The following is a 26,387-nucleotide window of genomic DNA, read 5'->3' as shown; positions in this document are numbered from 1 at the left end:
TTGAATTTGTCCAGTTTCACAGCTCCGCAGTGGAAACAAGGCTCCTTCACAAAGTCTCCCTCCTGAATGTGGGTGCAGCGTTTGACCTATTAGCTCGCTCCACTCTTCTGTGTAACCTAAGCTCTGGCAGAATGTGGTGTTGTGAAAGCTGCTCGTCGGGCACACAAACCTCGCAGAAAAGGATTAACTTCATCAAAACGCATTTGTTTTTTAAACTTTCCAGCGGGAAGGACGCTCGACATTGAGCTTTTTCACCAGCGTGTCCCTTTCTCTTGGAAAGAGTGACATACTACATCTAGTCTCATTCTCTCGACAGTCGCCATGAAGCTCTTCAGTGAGGACACGTGACATCTACCTGTGTTTCCTTTGCAGTAGCTGCTCCTATCATCTCAACTGATGATTAGGATCAGTCAACGAACCTGCATTGAATATACGCAAGCTGTATTCTACTCTGTTAATACTGACGAGCAAGTTTAACTTACTCCTACTGTAAAACCTATTGAGCACCCACGACTGAGCCTGCACCAGGCCTAGCTTTGCTTCCATCTATAGGCCCAGCTAAATTGAACAGCACTGTATCCAGTTGCGTGGCAGCTTTAGGAACAAGCATTCCAAATGAAAACGATTAGCTCGAAGACTTGTACGGCACTTTGATAGAAGGGGCAAAGGTCCACCTCTCAGTTACGTACTCCCTCGGGGCTCTGAAAAGCAGGAGACAAAGCGCTGTAGTAGCTGCGTGTACTCAGAACACCCAAAGCAGATTTTAGCGCGGTGCTCCAGGACTGCTCCCACTTCCCCTGCTTGTAACGCACTCACAAAGGGAACATTTGTCCTCTCGGTAGGGGACTGCCTGGCTCTAAATGGGGGTCTCGGGGTGCTCTCAGCGGGGCCTGGAGCCGTGTCTCAGGGGTACACTAATGGGGAACGAAAGGCTATCAAAGGGAAGTATCATGATGGCATCAAGGGGGGCTATGAGAAAACAAAGCCTCCTTTCCACTGCTCCCCCCTCCATCATTTACATGGTAATCAGGTGGAGCTCATATACTAGACTCCTCTGTTTCATTTGCTTTGCCTGTTTCTGTTGCTCTCTCTATTTACTGCCACTGGCTTCAGCTTTGTGGCCCTGCTAACCCGCTCGTGAGGCTACCAGCCGGAGGTTTCCAGTCTATTTTGGGGTTTTATTCAAAATCACGGTCCTCCTCTTTTGCCTCTTCTTCACACCCCCCTGATAAACTTCACTCCTGTCTTCTTTTTTTTGTCAACCTCTCCACCCCTTCGCTCTCTACCAGTATCCATCCTCCCGCCTCCTTCTCTTTTTCTGGGTGCATTTTTTCCTGTCGTGGAGTTCCCCAGGCAACCTCATTCAAGCGGAGCATAAAGGAGAGTAAAGGCATGGAGCAAAGATCTGGTCCCAACAATGAAGTTTGTTCATATTCAGGCAGCCTGAAAGCTCCAGTCCTTCTTCCACCAGCCCATCACTCTCCTCCACTACTTGCTGTCCATCTATCTTTTCCAACCTCCTTCCTGCTCTCTTTTCTTTTACTACACTCATTCCATCTTGCGGCACAGACGTGTAAACCAATTCAGGGCACTGGATTCAATTTATGCAAGCCGGGAGAGGGCTAAAGAAGCAGAGAAATATGAGGAAATGATTTTGTTCCACAATATGGCCCTCCCTGTCAGTGGGGTACAGCGTGGGTTGATCACTGAGGTCATGTACTCTTTGGTTTGTAGAGGCCTGTAAAGTGGAGGGAGGCCGGAGAGCCTTCTTCACCTCATGTCATATAAGTGAATGTATCCGCAGATCATGGATCTATTTGAAAAAGTTGCTTGTGACCCTGTTTCTCGCCACATATGCTTTTCTTGTTTGGAATAAGGGAATATACTCTAAGGTTCCCTATCGTCAATCATGCAAGCAATTTGCAAACTTCAGTTGATTTTCACGCCAGGAAATGTCCAGCAAATATATAAACTGTTTGATTTTGATAACCAGAAAAATAAATGAAGCTGAAATCAACTAAAAGAAGCATCTTAAGGAGTTTGTAGATACATATACAAGTGGGTGACCCGTCTGCCTGCGTGAGGTATTTGTTCACCCTGTCCGGAGTGGACATGCGCCCCCTCCTCCTTCACCAGAAAGGGTCCTCTGCCTAACTCTTCATGGATGGCTAGTTTTCCCTTCCTGACCTTCCTTTGTGTGGCATTGACCTGCTTCATACCCCCCACCCTCTACTCCCTCAAATAGCTGCCAGTCCTCTGTGCTCTTCCCCCCTAGTCCACACTGCAATAAACGCAAAAGCTTGACATGGTCCTCCGTGGGGCCTTGAAGTGATCCCGGGGTTATTTTCTTCGGGAGGCCGGGCGGGGTGGGGGGGCTGAGTTGACAAGCGAGGTGAGATTTGTTGGGAGGTGGGGGTTGACGTGGGTAAAGGGTGGTCTGCTGGAGTCCGACTCATTCCCACAGTCTGACAGGGAGTAAGTTGGTAGAGGGCAGTGGTAATTTGAATTTCTCCAAAACCGCTGCTGGTCTCATCTGCTCCATTCACAGGTCTTCACCATCACACAGCTTGTAGAAGTGGTCCCTGGGTAATGGGCCTCTTCCATGGCCCATTAAAGTCCCATCAGACAACAAAATGAAAATGTGTCTCTCACTTTTCCTAAAACTTTTTAAAAAGAAAGAAAATGCAGTCTTCTTTAAAAAAAAAATGTCAGAATTAGCCAGAAAAAAATCCAACATATTTCATACACTTAAAACTCAAGGTTCACTTTAGATTTGTTTTGAAATGGTTAATTAAAGTCCCAGCTCATAGAGTTGTTTGAACTTGTTTACCCTCCTGTCAATGACATTAATAAATGGTAAAATGTAAATTCACAAAAAGCCAAAAAATACAACCGCATTCCTACAAAACGTGTTCATTGTTTGTTTTCACCCTCCTGCCTCCTAACTGTACGTTTTTCTTCCCCTTTTCTTCTTGCAGACTGTGACTCTTATTGCAAGGCATCTAAAGGCAAACTGAAAATCAACATGAAGAAGTACTGCAAGAAAGATTACGGTGAGTCAACAGACGACAGACATTTAATGACTTTGATTAACGGCCATCTGAGCGGGAAATTGTGGAAACATGTGCTCCGATGGAAGAAACACTTCACTGACTCTCCTCCAGACAGTAAACAAAGTTTGTTCGTAGGTCTCCAAAGAAAATAAGAATAAAAAAATAGATACACTTTTCAGGAGCACGGATCTGACTGTGCAACCTGTTCTCCCTCTGATTCTCTCTGACGCGCTTGTGTATACGTTGCCGGGGAACTGCTGTAGTTTACAGGGGAGGCATTTTACTGATGGCTTACTCCAGCTCTCTGCGGACAGAGACAAAGGATCAAACAGAGGACTGCAGGTCTTAAAGGAGGAAGAGAGAAGCAGACAAACAGAAGGAGAGAAAAGGACAGGATAAAGAATTGCGCTGAGGTGTGTGTGTGTGTGTGTGAGTGTGTGTGTGTGCATGAGGGAAGGGTTGTTTCTGAGCAGGCGTTTAAAGGCCCGGGCGGATAAAGCGGAGGCAGTGTGACGGACAGTGGGTGCGCTCTAAGAGATCCTCATTAAGGCAGAGCCGACTTCCCCCACTTCCCCCACAGCCGACGTGTTTCTCGCCGCATTCCTGTGGGCGTCCGTCCGCCGCGCTATTCAAGGTGTGGATAAGACGTATGACCTCTCCCCTCTGTCCCCTAGCCCGATTGAAGTCAGGCTTCTGAGGCGCTCAACCAAGCAGCGGCATCCTGCAGCATACCTCAGCAGCTTGACAGACAGGCCTGAGCTTTTGTTCTGCAGGGATTTGGAGGAGTTAGCGGGGTCAGCTTTTAGACACCTCTTCTTTCCACCGATGCCCACCTCGCCGCCGGTGTCGTGAGAAGAGCCGCGTCTCGGGAGTACGTCGGCTAGATGGCTGAGGCTCATTTCTCCAGTTTGGCCGCAAAAAAGCTTGACTAATCTAAGATCTACAGTGATAGATAGCAAACAGTAATTTTATCAGCGGAAAGTTTGTGTCAGCAGCCGTGTAACTCCGACTGATAACAACTGTGGGAATCCATTGGAGGGTGGAGAGGTGTGGAGGTAAAAAGAGACATCAGGATATCCTGCTGGAGAAAACATCACTCAACCCCGATACTGAGTACCCTCATATCTGCCAAGAGCCAAACCACTGATTCGACTTTAGTGTGTTTGGGTGGGAAGTGTAGGGAATCTGCTGGTACCGATGTGTGAGATAATGCCGGGTGAAAAGCAAATGGAGGTTCTCCTTCTGCGTGAGTGGTATCGTGTGTAGGTGCAGGATGTTTTTAAATGGGGGGCAGAGAATTTCAGGGAGTGGACAGAGAAGATCTGGAAATTCATTTATTTATTTATTTTTAGCCTGGGGAAGAAGATCCATTTCATCACCTCCTCCTCGGATGTTTTGTTTTCACCCCTATACGTTTTTTTGTTGGTTAGTATGTTTGTAAGCATTATTTTGCCAAATCGACTAAACGGATTACCACACAACTTGGTGGAAGGGTGCGGCGTGGGTCGGAGAAAAACTCTTTCCATTTTGGCGCGGATCTAGATCAGAGGACACAGATTTTGTTTTTGACTTTTTTAAATCCTCAGGCAGATTTAGGGGACTGGTTTCTACAAGTGTGAGCAATTTGTTGCAGTTTGACTGAATTGACTGTTGGGCCTCGGTGGAGGAATGTGTTCTACTGAGAGACTTTCTAGTTTATATTGTTAACATCTATAGAAACAAATTGAATGTATTCATACACAGAACAAATAATTAGCTCTGTTATTGAAAGGAAAGTCCTTTCTATAACATATACAGTTGAATTTCTGCATTGAAACCTTTGAAGGCTTTCACAATTCCCTATGATCAAGTTATTGTATTTTGTTTCATTCAATCAATGTGTCCACCATTAGTTTCAAATGCTACATCACCCAGTGTGTAATCCACTTTCTCCGTGCCCTTCACCAAAGGGGCTTTGTGCTGGAGACATACATGAGAACCACTAAGCCGCCTTGTCATATCCAGCTATACTGTGCCGCCTGCACAGTGGTAACCACACGCAACCTTAGCGGAGCCAATCGAAAAGTCAAAAACCATGTAAGTCTACAGGATAAGTCGAGGGAGCCGTAGATTTGGACCGTCCTGAAAAGATCAGCAGGGGAGCTGCGCCGCACGCTGCCTTGGGAAACGCCGCTCCATGTTTCTGTGGTCGATTTACAGACTCACATAAAGAATCACAGGAGGGAGCGGGGTGCATGGAGGGGGGGGTGACATGTCTGATGTCAGGAGAATGCCAGGGATAACTGCACATATCCGTCTGCATCCACACTAAACAAGTTTTAAAACACAACACTGAGGCTATGTTCACAACTGCCACCCAAACTTTACCAGAGTTTTCAAGCGCCTCTAATGGAGAAGTCTGGAAACACTGCAGCTGTGATGTAGTATCTGCTTCCTGATTGGTTGTTATCAGCTACAACTCTACCAGAGGTGAAGGTAAAACTTCGTCAACGCGGTTCCACTTTGTTGTTTTAGTTCAACACCATTTAAAGCTTCAACATATCAGCATGGATGTAGTCTTAAGGCCTCTGTATGCTTCTCCGAGTCCGTAGCATTGTGATGTAGGGAATGGAACAGGAAGTTTGAGGTCCCGAAATGCTGGCGTTAGCGGACCAATCACAGGCACGGGCTATTTGTGGGCTCTCCGCCATTTCGACGTGTAGTTAGAAAAATGAGAGCTGCACGAAAGCTCTCCGAGGAGCCGCGGAGAGGCACGGAGAGGGCAAAACGGAGAAGCATACATTGGTCTTTAGTGTCCACAGTGCTCACACTGGTAATTGGTGGCCGAATACAAACTGAGAGGACAGCATCAGGTGGAAACTGGTCACACTTCAGGTGCCATGAGGACTTCAGGGGGAAATGAAACGATTGTGAAAATGATCCATTTGCAGAAGTAAGCAGTAAATTGTGTGTTGACAATGTCAGAGGGCTGCTCCTTCAAGCACAAAGTCAAACTACTCAGTGATTTAGAGCCGCCTCTAGAAGAGGGAGAGTCTAAATACAATGACTATAAAGACACAGACACATTATTGAAATGTACTGATCTGCTGTCATAGTTATATGAGAAAATATCAATATCCCTGAATTTATTCGTCCATTTAATAAGAGGCCAGAGCATGGTTAGCTTAGCATTTACAAAATAGACTACAAACAAAGGGAGCCAGGCTATCTTCAGAAGTCAGAGATTTTTCCTCCTGCACATGTATATCTCATAAATGAACACAATACATTTGCTTGTATAATCTGTGTAAACATCTAAGTGTAGTACCTGACCATTCCCTGGAAATGAGCAGTGACTCTCAGAGTCTTTGCTCGCTGCCTAGCTGCCTACAAACACTACAGATGGTTACTGCACCCGGCCAAGAAATAAGATATGTGAACACTGTTAATACGCAATTTACAATTTGTACAGTTTTTGTACTGATTAAACAAACAAGATAGAGCCAGACAAGTCATTTCCCTTTGTGTAAATTTCTGCATGAAAGCATATTACCCAAAATATTATACACAGAAGCACTGCGAAATAAAATCCTACTCTGTTGTGTTTCCAGTCTTACAAGACAGAAGGTTGCAATGGAAGCATTTTTAAATTTTTCACCGTTCACTGAGTGCGACTCCGGAGGAAGTGATCCAAAGCGCACGGTTCAGTACGTGACCTGAATCCAGGACGTACACTCTCACATCCTGATGTTCATCTGCATTAGCTCCTCGCTCAAGGTGAAACCAGTGACCCTGGAACACGGTGGTTTCGTTTAAAAAAGCCATCCCATAAGCACAGGAGGACTATTACAGAGCCTAATAGAGATCTGGTCAGTATAATGCATATTGATATTTCCTGGGGTGGGATCCATGAGCGGCAGCCTTCTCCTCCCTCCTCTTCCTCACTCTCTCTCTCTCTCTCTGAGGACCGTACCGTTCATTCATCATGTGATATCACTGAGTGTCTTTCCAGCTGACGTTTCTAATAGCACTACCCTGCTTCCTAATCACATTACAAATCACACTGCACTGTCAGTAGTAATGGACATAATGCATGTGCAGCTATATGTTATAATAGGATCATAAACCAGCAGTAAAAAAAAATGCATTTCACTTGACGTAAGCATATCGATTTTTCTTTTTCTGTGATCTCACCACTTTGATAATTTCTCCGTTCATAACTTGCTGTTTCTAATTCCAGTTCCTGTTATGAGCATTATCTTTTATTCATGTTACCTGTATTTTTTTTTTGAAGCTGCTCTCCTTCGAGAATGTCAGAAAATTGTCTCCGTAGAGGGGGGGTGCAGGAGGCAGGACATGATATATAAATTCCACAGTGTTGTTGTGTCCACATCGACCCCGGCATAGGGCCTCAGTGCCAAAAACTCTCTACGCTTGTTTTCTTTCCAAATCTTGGTCTGGGTCTTCTATGTGGCTCCTCTTTCGCATCCTGAGATATTTAGATTCCTCCAGTGTTTGACGATCGCCAAGTGTTAGAAACGACTCCAACGTGCTCTCACAGGAAATGTTCCAGCTAGACTCATTCACATTTTTACCATTCGGCTGGCAGGAAAAATTATGGAAAATGTCCGGAGCAGCTAGCGCAGACATTTTCATTCTCACATACAGCCCCTTGAATATCTGAGGAATAGCCAACTTGCTTTATATGTGACAAATCTATACAGTGAAGTAAGTATTACTTTTAGAAAATGGTTCATGGATATTGAAGCCGGGTCCTCTGTGAAGGTGGCACTAGCTGTGAGCCTCGACCGCTCCACACTGCGCTGTGTGGGACTCCAGCTGCCAACTCTTGGTGAGCTGGTGTTTGATTAATGGCCACAGTTGGAAAAAAGGGGCAGTGTGCCTGGAGCAAAAGGAATCGCTTTCCTTCCATTGTGACGGAGATCTTTGAGGCAGAAAAGCAGGTGGTTATTAAAAGAATAAAAACAGCTGCATATCTCCATGTAGGGGAGTGGTGGTTATTACCATAATAAATATCCAATGACAAAAAAAAAATCACTGTTCTAAGAGAAAACTTTGGCTCAGAGAGCGAGGAGTGTATTTGTCTGTATAACCATGGTAAGAAATGGAAACATCATTGCTTCACAACATGAAGCACGCAACCACATCACTTTGTGGGCGAATGCAATGTACTTAGAGGTTTTTGGGGAGTTCTAACCTTTACCACTGCTCTAGATTCCATGTGAGGGAAAGAGCTCGCACATCAAGTGATTCTGTGTCTTCTCGTCCCTCTGCAGCCGTCCAGGTGCACATCCTGAAGGCGGACAAGGCCGGAGAGTGGTGGAAGTTCACCGTCAACGTCATCTCCGTCTACAAGCAGGGCGAGAGCCGCATCCGCCGCGGGGACCAGTTCCTGTGGGTCCGCGCCAAGGACGTGGCCTGCAAGTGTCCCAAGATCAGGCCGGGGAAGAAGTACCTGCTGCTGGGGAACGACGAGGACTCCCCCGGCCAGGGCGGCGTGGTGGCGGACAAAGGCAGCCTGGTCATCCAGTGGAGGGACACGTGGGCGCGCCGGCTCAGGAAGTTCCAGCAGCGGGAGAAGAAAGGCAAGTGCAAGAAGCCATAGGCGGGAAAAGTGCCGGGAGAGGAATGAGAAATTTCAAGAGAAAATCGAAGCAGGTGATTTAAGAATAAAATAAAATGAAAAGACGAAAAAGAAGAGGGACGGACAGAGGAACACGGACAGAGAAGAGACCGATTATGTTGCTGCTTTTTTGTGTAGAAGCATGAAGAGAATTATTTAGGATGATTTGTCTTTTCCTAGTGAACTTTTGTTGAAGGAGCTCACCTTGCAGATTTGGTTTGATGGTTTATTTTACTTTGAGATTTGTCTCTCTTGTGGATTTGCCGAATTTTGCACCTATTACCAGTATATAAAGTTATTTTGCGTTTGTTTTTTATTTTGTTATCTCGGTTATGAAATCATTATATTTTTATGTTTTAGATTTTATGGACATTTTCTGCTGGTGCAAAAATGACACATGAAAAAAACAACACTTAACAACCACTGCAGATTGGCCTCTGTGTGGTTTTCTCCTTGTATCTTTAGCTGAGAAGCAGCTGGTTTAACCTTAAGTCTTCACTGAGCTAAATGAGTCAGAACTATTTCTCAGAACTGTGCCATAAGGACGATTGTAGCAGTGATTGGTCGAATCATTTAAGCGGTTAATTTGATTCCCTTTGAATTCAGGTACATCAGCAACTGAAGAAACAAGAAATGTTCTGTTGCTGTAGGTTTTTATTTGTCAAGAGAATTTTAGAATTTGGAGTTGACAGAAAAAACACATAGTATTGACTAAAGTATATATGAACTGACTGATTTTTAAGATATTTGTAATCTCTTATCTGCCCCCTTCCGAGGTCACTGGTAAATTTTTAGGTGTCCGGTATTTTTAAATCCCTGCACGTAAACTCTTTTTAATTTGAGACTGTAACAACCAGTTCTCTGACTGGTGCCACTGATGTTACTTATATAAAAATGATGCTATTTTTGGAGGACCAAATCTATTTAAAATCACTGATTTCAACTTAATTCCTTAAAATAAATGTGGTATTTAAAAAATTTATTTCACAACTTACAAACGGAAAAACAGGCCAAATTTATTATCACAAATACTATATACATTACAGAATTACAAGTTGTTCATCGGTAGATCTAATAGAAACTAATAATAATAATAATAATAATAACAATAATAGTAATAATGCAAAGAATTTTTTCTTAAGTGGCCACAACAAATATAGTATTTTTTTTAGGGGGGAATATTTTGCTTTGTTTAACACACAAAGACAAGAGCTGTGAACGTTACACCAGGTAGGCAACTGTGGATGTGAATGCCGCATTGGAATTGTTCCGGTGGAACGCTGAGCTGCAGCTGCAGGTGGTGCACGTCCTCAGTACTGACAGTACAGACAAAGACGTGCACAGAGTGCGTCACAAGTGCAACAATGCAGATGTTTGTATGATTAGTGTCTGAAGTGTTGTTTTTTTATTACGAGCTCATGATAAACTCTGTTTACTATGTGTAAAAAAGCATCTTTAAAGACAAAGTAGGATCTGTATCCTTTTAACTGACCTCTGCCTCTCACTAAGGAGACAGAATGTGGATGCTTGTCAAACTCAAAATCTGAGAAGGTGTACTTTAATGTGGAACATGAGTAAAATATTAATTTAAACGTAACCAATGCAGATTGTGGGAGGCTATGAGAATAGGCCTCATGAAAAGATAAATAATGTCCTTACCTCATCTCGTGCAAAACAGAAAAATGAAAACTCATAAAGAAAAGCACTCAAAAAGACTTATTTAAAATCACGAATCAAGACGCATTTATAAAACCCACCACCCACCGACGCAAATTCATCTGGAGTCATTCCTACGGTACTTTGAGATCGTAGATAACGAGTATTTTTTCTTTTTTTTTTACCATCCAAACATTCTTCTGCAAACACAATGCATTCACTAAAGAAGCTGCAGTCTCCCATTGACCTGTCACGTTAATTCTCTGCACTCCTACACTTGCACAGGGAGAACTAGGGGGGGAGGGTGGGGGGTTGGGGGAAGGGATCGCAATCACTTGACGCTGCTTGATTCAAACCACATTGCTCATTTATTTGTGTGCAGTTCAGTTTGGAATGTGTGGTAGAAACACTGCTCAGGTTTGTAAAGATACAAAAAAAAATAAAAAAATAAAAGCCGCCCACAGTGTATCTGATGCATCGTAAACTAGGGTTTTGCTTTCAGTCCGTCCCGAAACAAACCAGGCAACATTTTGGATGTTGGTGGTATTTGTTGCTTTATAAAAATCACATTTACTATGGCACAGTTTTAATATGTTCCACAGCACAAGTATCTGTAAAAAGTATTTGAAGATCATTTCAAGACACCTGGTTTCAATCGAATGGACTTCCTTTGTTTTGTTCCACTATCTCAAAAACGGACTGATTTGCCCAGGGAGTAATTTTTTTGAGAATGGACTGAAATTCCTCCTCGATGACGACAAAAACAAAACCACCTGAGTTACGCTGAAAGATGCAAAGTACAGATGATCCAGTTGCTGAAGAACCTCTCAGTATTTACAGTTGGGTTTGTCTTTTTTGTTAATGTACTATCAATCCAATGATTGTGATTCCAGTCCGACATGCTACGAGCCGGCGGCTTGTCCATATTTACATGTTCCTGCCTTCCATTCATGTAAATACTACAACATAACATCACGTTTGTTTTTTTCCGTTGGGCACAATGTAATCTGTAATCGCACCTCTCTCGTCTCTGAAGCCTCATGCTGTACATTTTTTATATCCGCCTCCCGAGCAATGGTTTGACAAACTTCCTGATGAAACGCTCCACACATCCTGTCAAAGCATCGCTTTGTGTTCATACTATGAATTGTAAATGTTGTTTAGTTGTCACCATTGCAAAGACCTTTATTTTTTTGTTTTGCAATGTTGTTTTTCAATGCGTACTAATATATTATGGTTATTATATATGAATATATTTAATGACACAAGACATTGTGGATATTATTGTCTTTATCAACTTTTTTTTTTACTTGTGGTTGTTTAGATCGTTGCCATTAAAGAAGGAAATAATAACTACTGAACACACCAACCTGGTAGAACTAAATTCGGATTTTCAGTTGAAATAAACTCGTTACATTGAAAAATGATTTGTCTCCGTTGCTTTAAATGATTGTTTATATTGATTTACTATGAATTTGACGAAGCTAAATAGTAGTTAGCTGCAGCCTGTACAAAAACAATTCCATGCAGATTTCAAAAAGGAAATATGTAGGTGTTCTAGTGTGTTGAAGCTTTGTCAAAGGTCTGACCCCAGCTAAATATCATGTGACAAAACACTGTAATCCTCAGGAGTGAGCCCTGGACACGGACACACACACACACACAGGAGTCCAGGGACTTTAAAACTGGAAATGTCATTTATTAGAAATTACAAGCGGAAAAGATTTACAAGGAGGGAAAACAGCCATGTTAGTACCACAGCCAAGCTGTTAGTTTTGGCTGAGAGCTACTCTATAAACATTGTAAAATCCCAAGACAGATGATAACATTACACAGCTACAGTAATGCATGGGTAAATAGAAGTAAGTGTGAATATTGCAAAGCTCGTGGAATAACTGTACCAAGTGTGAGCGTCAGACCAGACCTCAGATTTAGGGAAGAAACGCTCCTGCTGCTGGGGGGAGGTCCTACTGTTGGCTCAGTACTCACAAGGTTAAAAATATATATCAAAATACCTTTAAATAATTAACTGTTTAATGAATTGTTGATTTAATGAGCAAGACACATGGACAACTATTAAAGAGGACAATGTACAACCACTCAATTTCTGCTATTCCAGTGTTAAAGATGGCGTTTTTTCCAAGAAACATCTCACTGTAGAGAAGAACATTTCTGTTACAGTCATTCTCTTCTTGTCTCACTGCCTTGATTGGGCAGATTGACCCTGAGCAGGAATAAGAAAATAAAATCTGATGACAGATGGTGTTTGAATGGGTGTCTGGTCGATGTGAACCAGGTGTTGGCAGAGTGGCGTTCTGCACCCAACTGTCACTGTAGTACTCGTCCAGCAAAAAGTCCACGATCACCGCCGGCCTCGTCACCTACACGGGCCACACCGCGATCACCACGATGGCTATGAGGAGCAGCACGATCACCACCAGCATCCCTGGAGGAGGAAGAGGGAGGAAGAACGAAAACTGGATCAGTTGGGCCCACTTAGAGCTTGATGTAAGGAATAAATAGGTCAAGGCTGCTTGATATTCTATAGTTCTCTAACTGTCAACAAATCCTGCGGAAAATATCAAAACCATTAAATAATCGATCCCATTGATGCATTGTTTGTGTATTTATTCATCTGTACGAATACCATAACGATATGTAAATACAGGCAATGTAGTTTATATCGAGGTAATTTATTAAAAAAAAAACTGTCTCTGTAAGTAATCACCAGAGTACTAATCCACAGGGGGAAATAGTTTCCAGTTTAACCTGACTAACATCTGATAAAAGCTACAGCTGTCTTAGAAAATGTATTGGCCATGTTTTGCCAAAGAGTGGGGAAGTTAGAAAGTATTAAGAGATGGAAAAAAGAGTAGTTGCTTTTTGTCCTTTAATGGTATTTGCTCAAATTAAATCAAACTAATTCTTTAAGTATGTGATAAGATTGATATCCTGAAAAACACAGTGTCTTAATGCTTACTAAAATTCTGACCAGCTATATCTGTACGCCTGTTGAGGATAAAGTTTAGTATTTTGTCAAAAACTGTATAAAATAGGTATACGATTTTTTTTTTATGACTCTAAATATGTCCCCTTTCAAGACTTGAGTGGCTTCAGCGGTAGAACACAGCGCGGTAAATTATTTTAAGATGTTAGTCGGGTCATGTTTGATCATAACATTTTTTGTGTAATTTCTCTACTCCAGCCCTTTGTGATAAAACCTTTGTATTCCTGCAACTTTCACGTTGAAAGAGTAAACGTCAAGCAGCCGATGAACTCAAGATTTGAGACAGACTCGGAGAGGAGGAGGAGAAAGCAGCGGACACAAGGGAATACACTTAGAAGAGGTAAGAAACCTACATGCCTCACAACTAATTTACAAAGTCCTTGATCTGACGCGAGGCCCGAGTGCGTATGCCCTTGCAGCGTATCACCGCTCTCCGCTTGATGACTTAATGCAATTTACAGGCATTCGACAGCCGCAAAAGCTTTATTGCCACAGACTGCACACTGTGATAGGCATATGTTTCTGATTCCGCCCTGAGAGGATAATCATTGTTTTTCACTGATACTATGGAAGCAGAGAAAAAAATGTGCAACAGCTCACTCACACTTCATCAAAGTGCTTGAGCCCCAGGTCCTGAAAATATTAGAGGTTTTATTGTAGTCACCACCCAGAAAAAAAGAACAAAAACCCTCTTGTAAAATCTATTACAGGTGGAATTGTCCTCCTTTGTTTAAAGGCTGTACAAACGACAGGCCTCAGTTCATGAAGGACATTTTGACATGCTAAGAAAAGCACGGGTGTAAATAATAAAATGAAGACTGGCTGTGTTCCACTGGGTTTCAGCATGCTAAACAGAGCTGAGCTGTTGTTGATGTTTTTAACACCTGGGCTTTTCCCACTGTGACGGGTCAAATTATCTGCTGTGAAAAAGACAAATTACTTGGATGATTTTTAAGTCAATTATTAGTGAAAGGATAATTGATTGGATGACAGATGAATTATATTCAAATTTTAGTTAATGTTACCAACTTGGAAGTGATGAATCACCGGGCCGGTATATTTTCCAGATGTTAGCTGATGGCAGATCTGTTGTATTAGACTGCATTTCATCAAATACAGTGAGGAACATCTTCTTTCAGCAAAGAAATGCAGAAGATGCTGTTTGTTTGCTGTACTTTAAAAATACCTACATTTCTTTACCTGTCAATTTATATTGTAATCAGATTTTTTTTTTATTCTCTCTTATCAATATCAGCACCTTTAACATCCAGAATCAGTCAGCCTGCAAGTGAAACTGGAACTGAACTCACTATGGAAATTAAAACCATTTGTAATGGTAATGACACTGTTAAAATTAAATCTGGGAAGTTTTTTTTTACTAAATATATAAAAAAATAAATACAACGTTATTTATATAGCACTTATCTAAATAACGTTACAAAGTGCTTTACTTGGCAATAAAACAACACAGAACAAAACGAGACAAAAAATTAAGATAACGAAAGAAATTATTTAAAAATAAACAACAAAGTTTAAAACTGCTAAAAATTTGGCATTAAAAGGCCTTCCTAGAAAAATATGTTCCAAGCAATAATTTAAAAACAGGTAAAGAGCCAGCAAGTCAAATCTCATCAGGCAAGGGATCTAGAGCCTGTAAGGTTTCTGGGTGCCAGGATGTGCTGAGCTCTAAAAGTGATCAAGTTATTAGTTATTAATATAAACAAATATTTATACAGCTCAGAAGATCAAATTCTCTATATTCCCTCAAAGTCCTTAAGGACACAGTGAAACGAGAGGGTGGGTGGTTTCTATCATGGGCATCATAAACATTTCAATGCTTTTAGGATGTGGTGGTCTTTCCCTCTGTATGGTATGTATTCTATGGCCTATACCACAAACCATGCCACACACATTTGATATGAAAATCTTTCTCCAAGGACACATTCATCCACTAGTTCCTTCCTTCTTCTCCCTGTAGAGAACGGCACAGAAGAGAAGATTTCAAACAACTGCATCTCTGGCGGGTCTGAGGCCTGTCGACAGTCCCCTCTCTGACTCAAGTTGCCCTTTGTTATTTAGCATGCGGCCAGTATTTCCCCCCAGCCTTTCACTTCGGGTTTACATTTCTCTCATTCTTTGGCTCTCTCTCCCCCAGTGTTCCCCTCCGCGTGCTAATTGGTTGTCTTTCCCACAGGGAGAGAGACAGGGCGAGATATAAGCCATGCTGAACTAATTGCTTGCGGTGGTACTGGTGGTCTGATGAAATGTTCGGCTGATGCTGGTTTCTTTGCCAGGGTATGGGGGTGTGCGGCTGCAAGGGGTCCAGATGTCTTTGCACCTTTTTGACTCAATGTGCCACTCGTCGTCTCTCTCGGGTTCCTTTTGTATTTATGGCTGATCGTATCTTTCGCTTCTTAAAGTTCATTCTTTGAAAACATAATGTTTGCGCAATAGGAGTTCACATAGGTTCATAGGACAAGCATGTCAGGTCCTGACAGTACCTCTCCTCCTGATAACTTACACATGTGAGCAAAATATAAATGTCAAAGCAGAAACAGACTCAGAAATAGTTTTTGTGATGACTCTTTAAAAATCTCACACAGACACACACACACACACACACACACACACACACACACACACACACACACACACACACACACACACACACACACACACACACACACACACAGTCAACATGAAACTCAGACATCAGAATTGAATTCTGTCTGGTCAATCATCTGTCTGACAACATTATTCCTTCAACAGCGTTAAAGGCTGAGTTGAGAACGTGCATATTTGACCACAGCCTCTAATGTCATGTAGCAGCCAGTCATGACGCCACATCGGACCCCCGTGCTGACCCTCACCCTTCCTGTTCTCTCTGGACCGTCCCTGTCTGCCTCAGTAACTAAACAAGCTACTCCTGACCCCCGGGAGGCCTCCGGAGACTAATGACAATAATGGCGTTTGCTTGCCAAATAGATTAAGGTTCTGCGGTGACACTGATGCTGAGGGGTGGGGTGGGGTGGGGGGGGGTAGCCGGTGTCTGCTGACAGACTGACCACCCAGGAGCTCAGGAGGCCAGAGTCTGGGTTCATCCCATCTTAGCGATTTTCAGACACATCAGTAAGATAAATTACAGACAGGATGAATTAATTGGTGAGAACGCTGCAGACAGAGACAACCCCTGAGTGTCCCCCTCACTACTTCCGTCTTGGCCCCCGCTTATGGTTCAAAGAGCCATTTCTGGCCCACAAAAGGCAACGATGACCTCCGAAGAAAAAAGGGGCAACAATGTTAACAAGGCTGGAATGAAGCTCATCATTTTTCTCACAGCATGAGGAGGACGAGACAACACTTTAAGTGGTTTTTATTATCAGTAAATTCAAGCTAGTTATACATATTAGTACACCCAGTTAAGATACAAATATAAACATATATATTTCTTAATTACTGATGATACAACTACATAACCAGAGTCAGCAGGACTCCTGATTAGGGAGCAAAATCAATCCATCTTCTAAACTTTAAGATGTTTCCTAAGATAAGTCAAAAATGTGTCATCAGGATTCATTCCCTGGGAAACATGAATGTCCATATTGAATTCCATGGCAATCCATCCCTCCAGTATTTGATGAGATATTTCCGTCCGGACAGATCAATGAACCTGGATTCTCGTTGGTTAATTTCAATTTTTTGTAATATCCTTGAATAGTCTCTCGTCACTCATTCAGCTTGTAGATGAAACCATATGTGCCATAGTGTCATTTTATGGTGTGAGCATAATAACTGGGACTATATTGTTCAAAGTCTGGCAGAAACAAGGTTTTAAGAAGTGTTTCAGATATTTATAGATTTCTCGAGGTACAGTTTAATATAATTTGCCACTTAATAAAAAGGATTCAAAGATGTGGAAATATCATTAGCACAACATATATTTTAAACGACCATGTGAAACATATTCAATATCCATTTCTGGTTTCCAGCAGTATACCACATCAGGGCAATGAAAAACAACAACAATTTAAATCAAAGATCTTTTGATTTAACTAGATATACTATTAAAAGTTAGACTTTCATAATAAGCAAAATTAGCATTTTCTTGACAACTCCCAAGTTACAATTAGAGACTCGGTGCTGCTACTTGTTGTGCATGCTCTGCCTCCAACTGTCAAATGCTTCCCATCATCCACACTCCCTGTAGATGGCTCCTCTAGTCCAAACAGTTCCAACCTACTTGAGAAGCGAGGGCTCAAGTGGCCCTCAGCAAACGTAGTTCTGATGAGAAGAGCACTGATGCCTGGTAGGGAATTCACACTTTCTCCTCAAGAGACGCTTTGGTCCCGAAGAATAATCTGTATATATATGTTTGTATATATATATATATTTATATATATCATAGACTGTATATAAAGATGGAGAACATATCTCCAGCTCCTCCCACTATCCAGAAATGAAGCCAAAATACTCCAGATACCAAAGCCGCCAACTTGCTGATTTATAGCATTAAAAAAAACTAATTAAATCAAAAACTAACAGAAAGAAATTTGCACTTGAACAAACGCCAAATTGAGAAATACCACCTAAAATGACAGAAACCATCCTTAAAAAAAATAAAATATTGATTTGGTCCATGTCCCTTCCACAGACATGGTTATGATCTGCACTGCAGCCAGCCACCAGCAGGTGGACAATATGCTTTGACTCCACTATAGGAGAGCCATCATGCTATCCATCTTTATATAGTCTGGTGGGTCAAAAGAATAAGACCGTTTCCTCATTTGGATCCCACTGCATACATGTGTGCAAAATGTATATACTGTATAAATGAATGTATATGTATGTAAGAATATAATATATTTAGTTGTTTTAAAATGATATTGATGCATAGAACAAATAAATATTTGTTATTATTAAAAAAGGAATCAGACCTTTTGTCCTTTCACTGTTGGAAAAATTGCAACATAATTTTCTGCCTTCTGCCCAGTTCATCCCCTATAAAAGATATGAAATCATATTTTTTATAAGAGCCTTTGTTACTATTTCCAAGTATAAATTAATGTGGCATTTCAACTGGGCAACTCATTTAATGGAGATAATGTACTCAAGTAGAAGATCTACATCTGGTACTTGAATCAAGTATGATTCTACACAATAGATGTTTCACAACCCTACAGGGACCAGTGGTTCCTTATGCCACAGGAACCAGGTTCAAGCAATATGTGGGTCCTTCTTTGTGAGTTGAGCCTTCTTGTAGCTCAAATTTCTCTTTTTCCAACAGCTTACTGAGACCTCTGGTTTTGCCCCTAACTCAAGAGTGCAGATCACTGATGATTAATATTGATCGTTTTACAGTGTCAGAGTTTTTCACATTTCTGGAAAAGTTTCCAGTTGTTAGTACAATTTTGTTTTGTAAGTATTAAGATGCCTCTTCTACAAGTTATGTTAAGTATGCTCTCGGCTGGCGAAAGCCAGACGTTCCTAACTTAACAAGGACCCAGCTAAGACATAACATCAAATGCCGGCTTTGGATGAGACGTGGTTTCAAAATAAATAAAGCCTTAAAGCTGAGGAATTGCAAACACACTGCCATGGAGAAAGAGGGAAAGCCCTCCAAACAATTTGTGGCATGTAGTATTTTCAATTCTTTCTCTGCTTGACACAAAGACGAGTGTCAAACAACTGGGGAGACGAACAGGGAGATGACAGAGAGGAATGGGAAAAAAAGAAAGAGAGCACTGAGAGTGAAGAGGACCATAAGGGAATTTTCCATCGTGTGTGTGTGTATTCCCCAACCTTCTCAAAGACAGACAAACACACACACACACACACACACACACACACACACACACACACACACACACACACACACACACACACACACACACACACACACACACACACACACACACACACACACACACACACACACACGAACATTCTTTGCAAATAATGAATTAATTTAAAATTGACACATGCATTCCAAAACACATGCACCATACACACTGTGATGCACATACACTGAAATGCACGCAGGATCACACAGTATCACATGACTGCTCACTAACAGATACACACTCCTGCCACATGAATAATCTTGAGCCTGGAACTGAGGTGAGGGAGGAGGGAGGTATGTTGGCAAAAGAAGTTAAACAAAAAAGGCCGACAGAAAGAAGGAGTCCTGATTCCTACACAATATAAGCTCTGGGATCTTCAAACAAACTCGCGCTCGGGCACCATGGGGACACAACCAACAGAAGGAAGTATTCTGGGGGGCTGACCTCCCCACTGCCTGCTCTGCCTCTGTCCACAACCGCCTGTTAAATGGGTCTCCTAAGCACAACAATACAGACTTTGCCATAGCAATTTTGTCTGGCAATTCAGTGGGCGAACTCTGCCTGGCTCACGCTCCCACATTCCATAGGTTGGCTTGAGCCAGCTGCCCGCCTCCCATGGCAGTCATGTTCCTCCGAAAAAGCAATACCCACTGAGAAGAAAAGAGAAGCCCAATCTTTTCATCAATAAAAAAAAACAAAAGTTAAACAAACAGGTCTGTGGTAATGGCGAGGGAGGGTCACACATTTCCTTAAGCCTTTCAGGGACTCAACTCACGTAAATGTGAAGCTGAGACAACAGAGGATGATGACTTGGGGCCAGATTTGCATCCCTCTCCCGACGTTTGAAAATTCCTCAAAGGACTAGTATGAGAGATCCCATTTAAAATGCATGTTATCAGGCGTGAGCCAGTCAACCCACCATTCAACTCCCACATGATCTATGCCAAAGTGGCTTGTCCAAATCACCATAGAAGACCCATTCTATCTGGAGATGAAGTTCGAGGCAGCAATAGCTCTAACTTTGGATGGCTCTGTGACATGCAGAAAAGAAAAAAAAAACCTGATGCTTGGAAATCATTCATATAAAATACATTCAAGGTTGATCTAATTTGGTCCCACTATGGTGGATGGTCAAGAAAAACAAAGAAGTCTCACCACAGGACGCTGACTTTGTCTCCACCAGCTTCACCCTTCGCGTCTCGTTACGAATCCTGTCGTCTGTTTTGTCCACAAGAAGAGCAACGTCATCGATGATTTCTGAGAGACGAAGAAAGACAAAGAAACGGGTGGGAAGAGAAGGTCAATAGAGTTAAGTCCTGCTTTGTATTATGTTGTTATCTGCCATTATTAAGACTTCATTTTGTTTTTTCCTCTTTCATTTTCTTAGATAAAAGACCTCCCAATATGTTTCGCTAAATTATAAAGTGAGAAACCTTGTGCAGAACCTGACATCAGAGCAGTCAACAACTTCAAAAGGCAGAGGCAGCCAACACACAGACATGAGTGGCGGTGATGAAGGGAGTGGGCTGTGTGAAAACTCTCCTCGCCCCTTCAAATGGTTTCACTACTTCCTGAATCCATTCTGGATTTAATCAGGTCCTTATTGTTCATGTGTTTTAAAGACGAAGGCCCAGGCTTCAGGGACTATGCCTGGGCGTCCAAAGAAAGAAAGTGTGGGTTTTGTGAGTGTGTGTGTATGTCGGTGTCTGGCACTATGGCTGAGGTCCTTCTGCAGGAGTTCCTGACTTGAAGGTTGTCCAGATGGAAGTCTGTGTGATTTGTTAGTACAAGCAACTGTGTTGACATGTCATCTCCAGAGGTCTGGCCCAACAACAAAAACAGATAGCTGCTGAAAGATTTCCCAACTCTTGATTTATTAAGGTTAGGCATTACAAAGTGATGCTGGGTAGAGATTGTATTGAAACAGAATTTAAGCTTTGAATCAAAGCCCAGTCACAAAATGAAAATGGCAACCCATGACTTGCACAGTCTTCACATGTACATCAAGGTAGGCGTAACACGACCTTTGACAGAAAATATATTTTTTTTCCTCGATGTGTCTATTTTTAGGCCTTTTTTCCGACTCAAACAAGAGTTATAGGTCCTGTCCAATTTCCTTCTCAACTGAAAAAGACGAAACTAAACCGAATAAAGTGGCTGGACAAGAAAAAAAGCCAGTGAAACAGAAACCAAAACAGAGTCAAAGAAACGGAAACTCCTCACTGACTCTTATCAGCCTCTTACCAGTTTTGCTTAGAGGGGAAAATGAGGGTGGTACCTTTTATTGCTTCTATCTTCTGCAATATAGTAAAATAAAATGTTATCCGTGTGAGATTTTGGGGGGGGGGTCACAAAGTAATTAATTATGTGACCAGATTCCCACAGGTAAGCGATTGGGGTCATTTCAAGTTTTTGTCTTTGTGAGCGCCACTGTCTTCAGCTTGTGTTGCCTTCCAATTGGACTGGTGGGAAAACCTGTTTCCTCAACTTAGAGCCATCACAGCTTGACAAGATAATTAAGTTGCATGAATAATTCCAGGGAAGAAAGTAAAACGATTCAGTTTGGAGGCCAGAGTTTGAGGGGACAAGGAGATGGGAGACGTGAGAGTGCCGTATTTACAGAGACCCCAGAGACTCCCACATCACCATCCAGGCATCAGGCAACGATTTAGAAGGAAGAAAGTCCTTCGCTTCGGGAGGACGGGAACGGACCAATACATTTGTTAGGAATTGTAGCCCTGCAAAGCAGTGGCCTTTCACATCAATGGTCATTAAAGTCCCTTTGTTATCATGTTATATTTCTAACAAAATAATTTCCAATTTCCCACTTTTGTTTTCATGTGTGACAGCTGCTGGCCCTGACTTGGATCTGCAAGACCACAAAGAAGGGCCTGTTTCAGGCAAGAATTGTTTATATCTAATGCTATTACACTGGATAACCCTTCAAAGCTACACAAACATTTCATTTTTCCTGTTTCCTTGTTGCATGGGGATGCATTTCAATGTGCACATTTTCCCTGTATTGCACAATGGACAAGATGTGCCCTCCCTTTAAATACTAATTTACAAGTCCTGTTTATTTGGAAATGTTGAGAATAACGTTTTGATTATTTTCATGGCCACCATTATATTTTGGTGACTGACGAGCACTTAAAAAAAACTCTGAGTATATCATGTCAATAGCAAAAATGATGTAAGTGTTACATAAAGGAAACACATTATGAAAATCACTCAGAAACAACTTCTAAAATGCTCGCCACCTCCATGACTTCAAAGAATAAAATTATTAATAAAAGAGGAAATTGTTCAAGAAAAAAAGGAACGGTTCCTGATCCAAAGCCTCCAGCTCATCTGTCAAACAAGACAGTGGCTGTAATCTGAGTCCAACTGAGAAGAAGAGACCCCACAACAAGCAAGAGCTGAAGGAGGCTGCATCACCCGGGAAAATACAAGTTGTCTACTGATGTCTACAAAGACTTCAGTCAGTCATAAGCAACAATTAGCATTTACATTACATTTTATAATCATCCTACAACACAGTATGAAAGACTGAGATAACAGCTTTTACCAGGATACATGATCCTCTACTAGAATACGGATACTTACGCAGAAAGAGACAGGAAAACCAGATCACTACTCAGTGCTTCTATTACTGGCAGAGCTTTTTACTTAGACCAGAAACAATGTGCATAAAACCATGCCCTTCTTTGTACTTCTGTGTTCAGGTTCCTTCTGCAAGGACCCTGGAGCGCTCACACCAATAGGAGACAGATGTTGCTCTCGTATGACGTCACCCACTCATGCTGCTATCTTCCTGCGTAATCTCAGCGCCATTTCATCTCGGCTCCAATACTTTGCAGCTTTTGTATAAACCCCCATTCTCTGTGAACATCCTGCTCTCTAGAGGCTGACTAGCAAACAGCTCTGTTTCCATCTATGTCAGCGGTAACTTAGACACCTACTATCCTAAGGATCGACTGCTACGGTCAAGTCTAATTGATTATTTTGATTCCAAGGTACAAACTGGAAAGTACTGTTTTTTTTGCTTTGTTTAAATCACGACCGATTTAAGGATACCACTCGTCCTTTGTGTAGACACGCAGATATAGCAGCCTCAATTCATTCCTGGGGGTTCATAGCTCAGCCAACCACCAGCCTCATAGTTGGACTGAAGGTGCTAAATAGACACCATAGCCCTGCCAGCCGTTGTCTCTTCTTGGCTTAGCCCTTGTAATGCCTTTAAATTGTTTGTATATTTCTCTTTTAGTTGTTACCCAAGTTTTATGAGCCTACAGGAAGTTCGGAAAGATGATAAACCAGTAAAACAAGGGCTTTACCTTCAGGCTCAGCTCCCTCTTCGCTAGGGATGATGGATCTTACGATTCCATATCGTGATTAGTTATTTTAAAGCATTAACGTAGAGATTGTTATATTCTATTACCTCTTATTAATGTTTTGAAAATTTACATTAAACTTTGATTGTTCCTATTTCCCTTATAGCCTGGATTATTGCTATGTTCACAAACCAACAAAATGATGCCCTTTGTAGTGTAAGCCAAAAAGCCCCAGATACTTTCCCTTTCATGTGGAGCAGTGACTCACCTCCAACACATAGGATGGAATAAACCATTTTCTGACTCTGGTTCCCTCAATTTTACATTGAGTATGGAATGAAAGTTATGATCTAAAAAAGACATCATAACCATGTCACCTATAAACCCAGACGAAATCTGAAGTTTGCGAAGAGATTCTATTGAAAAAAAGTCACTAACAGAATCTATGACAAAGCACAGCCCAATGTTCAATGAGATTATGGCGTACTTCCTACAGATGACGTCACTGCAGCTGTCTTTCCCGTAATACAAGGACCAAATGACTCAGGGTCGTAAGACTTCTTCAAGTCCACCCGCAGACTAAATGGGCAAACTCTCAGGCCCAAGACCAGACTGATCTCAGACCAGAAGGGAATTTTAATTGAACCAGAGGTTTGACGGTCAGCCTGAGTCCTCTTAAAAATAGAAACCACCACCCTGGAAAATATACTGACTACTGATATAAATTGTGGCAAGATATTTGGAAGAAATACTCTCATCTTGCAATAAGCTTGCTATTCATATCTGCCGGTTGCTACATATAGTAGGTCATGGTCATATCCAAAAATAATGTGACAAGGGGTCACTGTTTATCATACTTGGCCTGAGAAAATAACTGTGACGTAAAAGACGGTGAGAAGTGCTGTGTTTTGAGTCTTTAATTTACTTCAAATATTATTTCATTTACCTTTTGCCATCATTTCATCAAGTATTATGGTATATATATATATATACTATCTGGTGCTAATATCTGAATGTGTTATCCCCTCCAAGCACCTTTCATAATGATCATAATCCACATCTCTTAGCAATTAGTAAGTTGTCTGATTCAATTAAGGAAACAACAAAACAAGCCATGTCCAAGGTCATTAAAGAACTGCCGAGCTGTGATACAATGTCCAGACCGACGAAGGCAAGTGGAGGATAAGGGCAACGAAAAAAAAAAACTAATTGTCAGGTGACAGCAGGGACAACAAACAGACCCAGATAGTACTGGTGAATGAATGTTGCTCATTGGGTTTTAATTATCGTTCAATAAATAGATGAGAGTGGTGATGACAGGCCTGCAAAGACGCAAAGGGTAAGAACTACTAAGAGCAAAAGAAACACAGAGCTTGTGTGTGAGTGCACGTTCAAGGTCGAGGTTCAAGGATTCAGAAATGAAGCATTGTGTGTGGAATTTCCTCTGGTCTCATCTTTTAGGAAGTGATTCAGCCTGGATCCAAAGGCCACGCAGCACTGCAATGTCTGCGAGTACGCAACCATGACAGTAAAGGATCCTCACTAATCAACTCTTGCTAGAGTCCAAAAATATCCATTTCCAAGCAAATCACATAATATTATAAAACCTTACTTAGTCAGACTTGACACTTGGGATGTTTGGGAGCTGGTCTCTATTTTAATTATAAAATTCCCGCATCCCGGATCTATACCCGCCTCGGGCCCCTGATTTGCTGGGGCGTATTTGCAAAGGCTACAGCAGCGGTGGCTTGGGTTTGTGTGAGTGTGCGCATGTGGTGGAGGCACTACCATAAACAGTGACACCCCAGTGTGGCTCCAGGATGTGCTGTATTAACTCTGTGTGTTATTGTAGGACTCATTCCCAGAGGGGGCACAGTGAACAGAGAAAATGCTTGTTTTCTCTCTGCGATTTAAATGCAATCTGACTCAGTGGGGCTAATTCTGTTGTGCTTATTCAGGAGATGATTTCTCCCGAGGATATGCAGAAAGAGGAAAGTAAAGACAGACAGTTTATTCCCCACACAACCCACCTCTTCTATCCGTTGCTGTAGTGCAGAGGGGGACTGACCACAACTGTTACCAATTGGCGCTGGTGTGACTGACTGTGTATAGAGGGTAGTGCTCTGTTGCCAACCAAAACACACACACATCTCTGGATGTAACTGGAACTTCACTTGGCGAACACAGAGGCACTCAGCATGATAATACAACTCCGGGCAATTATGGTATTTACAAGAAGTTGCACAGTCTTGGAAAAGTTTCTTTCAACTTATTTCTCTGTTTTTCTTCTTCTTTTGCTCGGAGTTGCTTATTGTTACTCAACCTGAAGGCCTTTGGTAAATTAGGATTAGGTGGAGTTTCAGTCAAAATCTTAGAGTTAAACCAGTTTTTCAACTGAGAGCAAAGGCCAACAAATATTTTAATCTTTGAAAGTGAACTGTGTGATTGCTGTCTGTGAAGGACAAGCCGGATAATAGAAACAGTCCTAATAATGTTTTTGGCCAATCGGATATGTTAGGAGTGAGGAGTATAAACACAGCCACTTTCTTCCTTTAGCATGCCAATACAAATGTCAGCTTATTTATTCACACTGGGCCTCCTGTTGTTTGAATATTCACACTGGTGATGGATAGTTAATGACTTGATTTCTGCTCTGGTGTCCAACAGCAATAGTTCAGAAAAAGCCACTACATTTCAACAAGGGGCCAACCACTCAAAATGTGATTCATTAGAAATCAGTGAATATTAAGTCACATTTCTCTGACACAAAAAGAATATGATGCACTGAAAAGCTCACTTAAGCAGAATTCACACTTGTAGCTGTCTTGAGTCATTCTGAGTGCACGACAAGGGACTGGCGGTGAGGGTCACATA

General features: G+C 41.9%; 2 protein-coding genes across 5 annotated transcripts in view; one reads left to right on the top strand and one right to left on the bottom strand.

The window, feature by feature from the left end:
* Positions 1–10,543, top strand: part of ntn1a (netrin 1a) — a 60,171-nt gene extending 49,628 nt beyond the window's left edge. For all 3 annotated transcript variants that reach the window (XM_053417990.1, XM_053417991.1, XM_053417989.1), the window contains 2 exons: positions 2,979–3,053; positions 8,330–10,543. In XM_053417990.1, the coding sequence (XP_053273965.1) occupies positions 2,979–3,053; positions 8,330–8,658 (404 nt within the window). In that variant the 3' untranslated portion in view covers positions 8,659–10,543. The remainder of the gene's footprint in view (positions 1–2,978; positions 3,054–8,329) is intronic.
* Positions 10,544–12,007: 1,464 nt separating this feature from the next.
* stx8 (syntaxin 8) overlaps positions 12,008–26,387 on the bottom strand; it is a 39,332-nt gene continuing 24,952 nt past the window's right edge. The window contains exons 7-8 of one of the 2 annotated variants that reach the window (XM_053418430.1): positions 20,335–20,436; positions 12,008–12,778 (exon numbers count right to left, since the gene is read on the bottom strand). In XM_053418430.1, the coding sequence (XP_053274405.1) occupies positions 12,714–12,778; positions 20,335–20,436 (167 nt within the window). In that variant the 3' untranslated portion in view covers positions 12,008–12,713. Of the gene's footprint in view, positions 12,779–20,145; positions 20,211–20,334; positions 20,437–26,387 lie in introns of those variants that run through there. The other variant, XM_053418431.1, reaches the window with a different exon arrangement.

Source organism: Pleuronectes platessa, chromosome 3 (assembly GCF_947347685.1).
Source record: "Pleuronectes platessa chromosome 3, fPlePla1.1, whole genome shotgun sequence".
NCBI lineage: Eukaryota > Metazoa > Chordata > Actinopteri > Pleuronectiformes > Pleuronectidae > Pleuronectes > Pleuronectes platessa.
Note: the sequence above shows the minus strand (reverse complement) of the source record. Positions and strands in the feature narration are given on the sequence as shown.